This window comes from Copadichromis virginalis, linkage group LG5 (assembly GCF_057382275.1).
Source record: "Copadichromis virginalis isolate Kocher_CV1m ecotype Utaka linkage group LG5, C_Virginalis_male_GT1.1, whole genome shotgun sequence".
Lineage (NCBI taxonomy): Eukaryota > Metazoa > Chordata > Actinopteri > Cichliformes > Cichlidae > Copadichromis > Copadichromis virginalis.
The window spans coordinates 19,060,831-19,071,659 of record NC_140622.1 but is presented as its reverse complement, the minus strand read 5'-3'; the positions used below and the strand labels follow the sequence as shown (position 1 = coordinate 19,071,659).

General features: G+C 38.6%; 1 protein-coding gene across 1 annotated transcript; it reads right to left on the bottom strand.

The window, feature by feature from the left end:
• Positions 1 to 656: 656 nt before the first annotated feature.
• LOC146709476 (uncharacterized) lies at positions 657 to 8,265 on the bottom strand. Its single transcript, XM_085456429.1, has 6 exons — positions 8,033 to 8,265; positions 7,676 to 7,750; positions 5,013 to 5,051; positions 4,594 to 4,755; positions 4,322 to 4,405; positions 657 to 3,083 (listed from the first exon to the last, which is right to left on the bottom strand). Exons 1-6 carry the CDS (start codon positions 8,129 to 8,131, stop codon positions 2,580 to 2,582), a joined length of 963 nt encoding a protein of 320 aa, XP_085312555.1. The 5' UTR covers positions 8,132 to 8,265; the 3' UTR covers positions 657 to 2,579.
• Between the last annotated feature and the right edge of the window lie 2,564 nt (positions 8,266 to 10,829).

Below are 10,829 nucleotides of genomic sequence, written 5' to 3'. Positions count from 1 at the left end.
GTTGTGGAGGAATTTTGGCCCGATCTTCCTTACATGCGTTGCTTCAGTTCATTGAAATTTGATTGATGTTCTAGATTGATTTTTTTTATTGTGTCCCAATATGTAAAATCTTAAGACATGGAAGATGGTGCATTTTCTTTTATCCCCATAATGGCCAATAGGATTAATAGGTTTAGAACTAAACTGAAAACTATTTATAAAGAAGAAAGTAATTAAAATGATTTACTTAGTTGCAAACATTTGTGTCACTTACTTTGAAGTTACTCATAATATGAAAGTAAAGATGACCTGATTTTCCATCTTTTGTGCAAATAAGGATGGAACACGATGTGCTCAAAATAAGTGAAGAAAACAGAAATCTCTCCATTCCTGCTTTCATTTGTAAATTGTTATCTTATGTGATTCCCAGAAATCAGTCTGAAAAAGAAAAGGCGACCTTTACCTTTAGTGTACTAAATATACAATCAGTTATACGATCGGTCATGAGTCTCCTAAAAATGAGGTGCTTAACTGATCATCAGAGATTTGAAAGATGAGCAGGCGTCAGCACGTTCCTTGATAATTAGGCTTGAATGTCAAGCTGCTTATCAAGTCATTATTTGTTTTTATTCACTTTCTCCATATTTTAAATGCAAGTTAACAGAAATGGCACAAAGCATTACTCACTCATTTTATTATGATATAAATGTATGGCATTAACATTTAAATCTGAATATCTATTTCAAAGCCAATGACAGAGCTGAAAATATTACAAACAGAAAAAAGGCATCATACATAAAAGGATGTATTTTCAGTACTTTTGTTTGAAATCAAAGAAAAAAACAAACCAATTTGGCTGCACAGCAACATGTCAAAGGTCATTTCCTTTTCTTTTTTTGTATCACCGGGAAAACCTGAAAATGAACTGTCCAGCACCTATGGATGTTGGTGTTATAATTCATTTGCCATCACCTGACTGCTCAAGAAGTGACCACAGTATCACCACACAGCACTAAAATAACAGTAACCTCCTAAACTTACATACATTTGACAGTCGATGCTACAGGTTATAAAGAACTAGCAAAAAAGTACCTCAGAGTACAAAGTCAACAACCTGTATTAAAACCAAAAATGATACACAGCTAAATGCAGCAACTTCAACATAACCCGTGCAGATTTATTGTTCTGCTTCTGTCTTCTACAAGAGATCCATTTATCAATATATGCTTTTCTAATCATTAAAGTCCAGCCTGATATGTTCAAAACTTTAATTATTTGTCGACTTTGTTAAATCGACTTTGTAAACTGGGGAATAAAAGAATGATACATTGTGTACAAAATAAACTGACACTGAAAATCCCTTTTAAAAAGTATTTGTAACAGCAAATAAGACATATTATTCATTACATGTAGTTGATAGTATTGCATGCAAACACACTCAAATGACACAAACTTGTGTGCATTTTGGAAATCAGTATACATTCATAGGTGCTCGTGCAGGCTACGGATCATAGATGAAGTGAGGAGTCTACTTTTGATTCTGGCACAATTTTTAAAAAAAAGAAAGTAAAAAGGCATTAAAAATGTTACATACAAAGTGTTTTACAGCAATGAAAGACATCTGAAGAGGCAAAGTTCAGCAAGTTCCACTGCGAATGTGCAAACATGCAGCATGTCCTTGCAGCCAGACAAAAAAAATCCAGCCTGCAGTGGTCAGCTCGTCAGGTCTGGCTGACACATTTGGTTAAAAAAGGGAATGTTGGCTTTAATGTAATCTGACAAATAAATGTCACAATATAAGAACTTTAAAAAGTGCAAATGCAGCCAAATCCATTTTCTGTCTATTTTTTTTAATAAAAACACAAAAATTTTAAGACTTTGAGGCTTTGAATAAATGAACTGCCTATTTGAAATCACCAGACTTCCAAGTCCAAGAAAAACATGAGAGAAACCAGCAACACAGCCTGATCAAAATCCTTATGATCAAATTTAAGTTAACAATAACTTCACAGAAAAGAAACCTCTGTGTTTGTAATGTCTTCTTCTGGTTGAAGCTAAAACAGCTGCTGTGGAGATTCTTACCGAGACAGATAAATCGTGACTTTTGTCTTGACTGCTTCTTGTGTATAAAATATCCTTCTTAAAATCAAAAAGGTAAACAGTCAAAGCAACATGGAGTATGTTCCATGTATTGCAACGTGCATTAAAAAAAGGAAAAACCCAAACACTTACGACAGACTTGAATTAAATGATTGGCAAATAACATAAAGTAGTCAGCGAAATTTCAGCTTGTAAACCTGAGATCGTTCAGCACAATTTTTAAAAATGTAACTTCTACTACAATGTATCATAACTAGGGCTCTAACTAATCTTTTCAACTTTTCCTTATAGATTAAGCTGCCAATTATTTCCACAGTTATTCTACTAATCATTTTCTCATAAAATGTCAAACTATTGACTAGCAACATCTAATACATCTAATCTCAACTGATTTTTGTAAGAACAGAAATGTCTAACTTCAAATCAAAATGCTGCTGGATTTTATCACGTTATGAACTATTTTATCTCTGACCTTACTCAGTAGTAGATGAAACATAAATTTAAGACAAAATGCAGCTTTCATTGTTTTTGGTGCCTTCGACCTCACTGTTGAGGGCGTCTCCATTATTAGGCAGGCTCTTCTTTGTGTTCTCTGCATCGTGGGGCAGCTCCAAACTGTCTCCGTCACCTGGAAAGATCCTGTCCTGCTCTGGAGTCTCATCGAATGCATCCTTGTAGGCACTTATGCTGTCCGAGTCGTTTTCATCCAGCAGGGGATCTTGTCCATCTGCTGCCCCGTTTTCATAAGGTCTCTGGTGGACCCCATCCTCAGCGACCAGGCTGCCCAGTGCAAGAGAAGGCTGGTGACACATGGGCTTATTTACCATTCTCCATTGCTTCTCCTCTGTGCCCTCACTCTGTCCTCTTTGCACTGCAGCTCCCAATTCATCTTTGCTGCTGTGAGAGGAGGAGCTCTCGACTTTGTTGGCATCATTTCTTATTTTGTGTCCCTGCATTGTTGCTTTAGCCATCTCACCTGGTCCTGATAGTTTGTTATTCCCTTCCTGCAAGGTGTAAAAAAAGAAAAGCATAAGCAGTGCTCATTCATAGAAAATATAATTACAGTGTTTTTTTAATGATCTTGAGCCATCAATCATCTCTTTTTGGAAGGAAAACAGGAAATATGTGCAGTAATTTATTGAAATGTGTAAACATACAAATAAAGTATATAAGACACAAACAAAAAGGATTTTGGCTGCCTTTTGTTTTTGCCTCTTTGAGAACCATCTTGTTGGTGCAAAAATATTGTCTTATGCCCCCAAAAGGTGTCACGTTTGGCTTTTTCTGTACATTTTAACTAAATAAATCAGAACAAATGTTTAAAAATGAACTAAAATTGTTGTCTGTTATGTGTAGTCACAGCACTGGTTAATCCCTTGAGTTAGGTGTCTTTTTTAAGCTTGAATGAGTCATAGGTAAGTATTAAACTGCTTAACAACAACAACAAAAAACAAATCAAAAATGTCTGTCTCCTTGGAAGCAAAATATAAATAAATGAGGAGTGGCCCCAAGACTTTTGCACAACATTGTATATTTTAAAGCTATCTTAAGAATTTTTATTCCTACTCTCCACTCAGCTAACACTATCTAAACAGAGAAGATAAGAAAAGCAAGAAGTCAGACTCTTGAAGAAGAGCATTACCATCAAGTCCAGGTTTAAAGTAGAATAACCTGTGCAGACTCCTGATTGTCCTTCACACTAGACACTCAGCATAATTAAGTGGGGTACCAGGCTAGAGGTCAAGTGATCAGACTCTTTTCACCATGAAAAATGAAGAGATTACTCCAAAACGTGTTATGCACCACCACAAATTGTTTTTATAAGGACAACACAAGAATGGACGAGGCGTGGAAGTTTCAGGAGTGGAAAATGAGTAACAGTAATTGAAACAATTGATTGTGCCAGTCTCAACAAATGTGGCTCGGATACTTAAGTACTTCTGTACTTTTCTAACTTCTTCATTTCGTTTTCAGGGCTTTTTTCCCAGAAAGACGAGACTCAGTTGCTAAAACCCTTAAGGACAAAACTAAACCACAACACACAGAAAATCTTGTATGCCCAGGCCTGCCGTGTCTCCGGGTTACACACCCAGAAAAAAAACAAAACAACGACATAGCATCGCCATCATTCATATTCACGAGCGATCACACGCCTGACAGACTGTTGCGCAATAGGTTCCCTTTACATCTTTATAAACAAATTCGGAGCCTCTGCAAGCTTACATAAACGGTCTCACTTTACCTCTTTTAATCTTTCCACTTCTTGCATCAAAGAGTGCACCATGCTCTCCAGTTTCCTTTTGGCCTCCCTCTCTCGCTCCAACTCCTACAAATGTAAAGAGACAGCAGCAGCTCGTTAGTGTCACAATCTGTTGTAATCACAAACAACGAACTTTACTTACACACACACACACACACACACACACACACACACACACACACACACACACACACACGCGGATTTCTAAGAGACTTTAAGACTTTACTTCGTGTTTTGGCTCGACCTGGACTTACCAAACTAGCCTGTCCAGCTTCTCTCTGGGCTTCAGCCAGCAGCTCCTCTACACCCTCCAGCGTGTCCTGCAGGACGTCCACCTGGAACAACAGAGCCTCTCGCTCGACCTCCAGCCCACGCAGCTCTTGCACAGCCTCTTCATAGCTGGCCTGCAGCTCTAGCTATATCACAAAGTTACACGGTAACAGATCAGTGTAGGCAACTTCAGGAGAATGCATGCCAGTCAGTGGGAGTGCTCGTTGAGCTCTCAGAGGCAACAATCTGTGGGAGGCCTCCTGTGGTAGCGTGACAATGCCTCCCTATGTAAAGGAATATGCTTCACTGCTGTGATTTATTACTGTGAGCACAGCCTTCAATAGCAGTAAACATCATTATATTTATAGCAACAATAAGGAGGATAATGGTGAGAAATCGTTACCATTTCTGGTAGTCCCATGAAGAGGTCCTGTTCAGATTGCTGAAAGGAAAACAAATAATTTTAATAAAAAACATTTGAGTATTTTGAGTTAAAATCAGCACAGTTTAAATGAGGCATACTGGATCCTCTCCTGTTGGTCCCCTTTAACTCAAACACGAACGATGACCTTAAAATTTAAAGTTACACAAATTCAGTTATTATAAGCATCAAAATAAACTTTACTGCATCTTACAAAAGGTAGCTTTGATTATTTGTCCACTTTATTCATACGTGTCTCTTACAGGAGTTTGTTACTTATATTTATAAATCAATTAATGCCGACAGCTGCTGTCAAACACGTGTAAATGACTTAATACTGAATGGAAAATAAACATTGTAAATGTTTTCCCTTCAATTCATACCATGCCAAGTCATAACACGGTTATCTCGGGGCACTTTACAAAGTCAGGTCAACAACTTACATAATGAAGACAGAAATGTTCCCTTTAGGAAGCTCTTGGCCGCAGTAGGAAAGGAAATGCCTCCTTAACAGGAAGAAATCTCTGCCAGAAGCACTTCTGTTTCCGCATTTAATATTGTGGCCATTTTCCCATAACTGATAGGCTTTTTACATAATTGATGACGCAGACAAAAGCTCTGCTCTAGTTGGGAGTTATTAGACTGATCTCCTGACCAAAAGGATCCCATTAAGAAAAACATACACAAACAAATTTAAAATCATAACTCAACTCAATGTAGCTGCTTCAGTTTCTGGGTCCTGGGAATGTGTAGCCTTGCAGTCACCCTGTCAGTTACCGAGTAGAAATACAACCATCTCGGTTTTTACAAAATATCTAGTTAACCTGTGACTTTTTTATTTTAATAATAATCTTTTAAAACTGGGTTAGTCATGCTGTACAACATGCTTTCGGAGCTTTCAGATAGACGAGTTTGTTTAGTACAAGTTTAACTGAACTAGTAAAAATAAGGAAGCCATAAAAACACGAGATATCGCCATTTATTGCTGTACTAAAAGTTCAGAAGCAAACCATCTTCTGCAATTTGGAAAGTACAATTTCATGGTTTTACTGCTCCCGTCACTACTGGCAGTCACACGGTTTTCATTTCAAACATTTCTCTCCTAACTACAAAGAAAGACCCAGATATTTACAGATATCAACAGCTGTTTAAAAAACAATTTCATTTACTTTATAAATCCAGTGCCAGAGATGTCAGCAGGATCCACAAACTAATCCTCAAGCCTGGACCCATCATTGGCCGGAATTTGGAGGCATTCGAGTCAGTTAGAGACCGTAAGTCAGTGATCAAACTGCTCTCTGTCATGGACAACTCATCATACCCACTTTGCTCCACACTTCTGACCCAGCAGAGCTCCTTCTCACTGCCATAACAACTCAGGAAATCATTCCCATCATTCTCTATAAAGCTGTATAATAACTCCTCGTTCTACGACAGGTGGTCACACCTGTCCGACATGTGATTCCACACATATTTCTATTATTACCTTCATGCACTTATAGCATACATATTATGTACTAATGCAGTTTGCATTACTCTTCCACAATGCCAGTCCTGCTCTTACTATTTTAAACTGTCTTCATATTTACTTGTACTTGTTATATTATGAGAGAAAGTTTTTCCATTCTATCATAGTATAAGATCTTTACTAGACCCCTGTAGCACTTTAACTTTGTTAAATATTGTAGGCTGCATTATTTTTATTCTTCATCTTGCTGCTGTAACATAATCATTTTTCTTGTGGATCTATAAAGTAGATATCCATCTATCCACTTTTTGGCACGACTGACCATAACTAGACACCACTCTGTGTCACAAGGCACAAACCTAAAAACGCCAAAACACAGACTTAACAATGTGGTGTATGCTGTACAGTGCAGCGAGGAATGCCCAGACCTCTACATTGGAGAGACCAAACAGCCACTTCACAAGCGCATGGCACAACACAGAAGAGCCACCTCCACAGGACAAGACTCAGCAGTCCATCTGCATCTTAAGGATAAAGGACACTCTTTCGAGGATGCCAATGTTCACGTTTTGGACAGAGAGGACAGATGGTTTGAAAGAGGAGTGAAAGAAGCCATCTATGTCCACTGTGAGCGACCATCTTTGAACAGAGGCGGGGGTTTACGACACCAACTCTCTGCCATCTATAAGCCAGTTTTGAGATCCCTTCCCAGATGCCTTAATGCCCACTCACATCCTGGGCCATCTGACCTCAGGAATTCGCATGATAAGGTGGGGCCAGGTTTCACAATGAACACACCCGAAACTCTGGCTGATTGGGACCCACACCCAGTTTCACACCTTGGCTCAGGCGATTAGAGGATCATCAGGGAGTCCTTTTGTCCCTCTGTGGGGGGTCACTCCCACTAGGTTTATATCTGGGACTCTCCACCATTTGACCTTAGAATTGAAGAAGCTTCTCGGATGAGAGGTGAAACGTCTTCAAGTAACTTAAAGAAGTCCAGACACCTTTCTTTGCAAGCTCCTTTGAGTACAAACCTTTAGACTCTCGGCCTATGCAAGCGTCTCATCCCAGAGGTATTAGGTAGCACTGCGTGTCCATCACATATATAATGTTGTAACACTGAGACAACAATGAGTTCATCTCATCGAGTGTCAGTTTTTATGCTAGCTACTACCTGGCTGTCACTCCTCCTCTTCAGGGTGCTCGCTCTGCTGTCGCTTCTTGTCACACGTCTGGAGGAGCTGTCAGTCTGATGAGAAGACGAAAACACATCTCAGGCGGAGTCTGAGCATCACCATCATCATCATCACCTCATCATCATGAGCCACAACAACAAAACAACGAACAGCTAACAGCGGTAACGCCGAGGAAGTGAAGTGAAGCGACGGGCCTGACGACTGCTCCGTTTACCCTAGCCGTCTGTTTATTTTAAGTGTTGAACAAATTAAAAACACCAAACTTATTCGGTTATTTAAAACAGCTGTGACGTTTGACACTAACGTTAACGACGCCGTGATTTTTGTCCTCTCACCTCTTTAATAATACTGCGCAGAGACTCGTCCTCGCTCATTCCCCGAGAAAACGAGCGCTTCTTCGGTGAACCACTGCTGTCCAGCGTGACCGAGTGCATGTTGTACGCGTTATATTACGTTTTTCTTTATATAAGAGACACCTCCGGGCTCTCTGGCTGAAGTGGTGTTTTTTACGTGTTTCCTACGCAGCTACAGGGAGCTACACCCAGGCCCTGATCTACGGAAAGCCGCAGGGACCAAACCGTGTTTAACGCCGCCCTCGCTCCGCCCACTCTCTCTGAACAGTCAAATATCCGTCTTTTTAGGGAGACATGGGTCACGTTTGTGGCTGTGGGGGGGTTCAAATATGACTTTTGGTTTGTTGTAAAGTTAAGGGATAGCATTCTGGTGCATGGCTGGAATTAATCAGTGAAAAAAGCCTGCCGTTTTTTTAGTAAAGTTATAGGTACTTTTACAAACGTGACCAGAACAATGAAAAGTGAGGTTTAACAGGACTTTTCCTGTGAGAAAATAAGAAATCCCTTTTATTCAGTAGCTTATAGAGCAACTTTTGGAAGCAGTGACTTGAAGTAATATTTTTTTGTATGATTTTATCAGTCTCACATCATTGTGGACGACTTTATGACCCATTCTTCTTTACAGCGTTGCTTCAGTTCATTTCATTTATCTTAATGTCTCTTAAGATCTCACCAAAGCCATTTACTGCTTCTGTGCTTGGGATTATTGTCCAGTTGCATTACCCACATTGGGCCAAGCTTTTTAGCTGTTAGACATGTGGCCTCACAATTGAGTATACTTTGGTATAAAGAATAGTTAATGACTGCAAATATCTTTTAGCTGCAAAACAAGCCAAACTCATTACCCTTCCACCACAATGCTTGACAGCTGGTATGAGGTGTTTGTGCAAATATGCTGTGTTTGGCTTTCTGCAAATGTGATGCTGTGAATTATGGTCAAAAACCTACACTTTGGTCTTGTCTATCCAAAGGACATTGTTTCAGAAGTCTTGAGGTTTGTTCAGATGCAACTTTGCAAACATAAACTGTGTTGCCATGTTCATTTATGAGAGAAGACGCTTTCTTATTCTTATTATTTTCTTATTTAATTACGAATTGAAAATGATGAACTTGGTCAATCATAAGTCATTTGGCTCAGAATAGTAAGGATTTCTACCACTTACAGACTCTGAAAACCACATACTTTTATTCCAATAAACTGGAACCAATCTGAGAACACAGACAGCAATGCTTCTTTACAGAGATAAGCCAACTCCCGCACTACTCAACCTTGACAGCAACTTTTATTGATTAAGCTGTCAATTTAACCTTTTCTTTGTCTTTTCACTCTACTTGCATATAGTGATTTTTGCCTTGTCATGGTGTGAAAACACAGGTTTCTGACAAAGTTAACCTCCACAAGACCTGGATGCTGAAACTGAAGTGTTTGTACAACTTTACAAACCAAACTATTTGACAGCTGAAGAACTTAAGATGGCAGTCAATACATGACAAAGCAAAGTTTTTTTGTTTTGTCTTATTGTTGTTGTTGTTGTTTAACATGTGTTACTTATCATTTAAACAAAGGGTGAAAGAGGAAGTGGAGAAAAAGTGAACAACTGCAACAGGAAATGAGGAAACAGTTCAAACCCCCTAAATATAAAATGATATTTACACAGTGTATGACTCAAAAGCTGTATTTATTTATTTAGGACAGTGCATGTTAATGAACATAAATGTAAAAAAAAAATTACATGAATGTAAACATACCAGATTATAGCCAAAGGCTAATTTCCATCTGTTGTCCTTAAGCATAAAAATAGACATAATTCATAAAAATTCATCATTCATTCATAATAAAAACTCCATCACCAAACTTACACATACACACCATTCTGTTCCCAAATAAAACATTAAAACTATACAACTTATACATGATCACACACTGTTATTCATCCCAGAGATGTGTGTTTATTGCACACAGATGATCATGACATAGTCTCATATCTTGATACAGGGTTTCTATAATTGTAGGCAAATGTAGTAATATATCAGCCTACGCACTGGTTAAATAGAAATGTTCATACAACTTCCTTCACCTTTAAGGTGATTGACTGAATACAAAATCTGCACATTGCTCTCGTGCAGCGGACCAGACCCTCAGTTTGGAGCAAAAACTCCAAACCAGGTTTAAATTTTTCCTTGAGCTTTCCTCTGAACTGTAGTTTGTCACTGCGTAGCAACAGTGAGGACTGCTTACTGTAGACTCAGTGCTGTGACACTTTGTTGAATCAATGACTGCCTCATTAATGACTGTTTATTCTGGTGTGCGTGAGATATAACTGTTATTCAAAAAAAGGCTGGCCCTTTTTTTTTTACACCCATCAATGCAAAGACCATGAAGTTTACTGAAACCGGATCTATTTCACTGTGTATATATCATGTAGAAACCTCATTGATCATTTTACATGAAGTTTTACAAAGCCTTTCTGAGCTTCAGTGTTTGTATGTGGGTTTAGTATGTTAAGGCTCGGAGTAGATGTTAGATCAGCAAATCTGATCATGCAAATGATTCACACTTTATCTGCATACGTGAACAGAAAAACATGCAAACGTGCAGAGGACGGATGAGTGGCAACTGCAGTAGAATGAACATGAGTGTCTCATCACTTCAGGACTCATTTGTTTTTGTCTTTTGATCCAGTTTGCTAATGATTTATCTTAACGGAGCAAAAATTATTTTTCTGAAAGGAAGAGAATAACTAAAAGAGTTGAGCACATACCACCAGACATATTACCA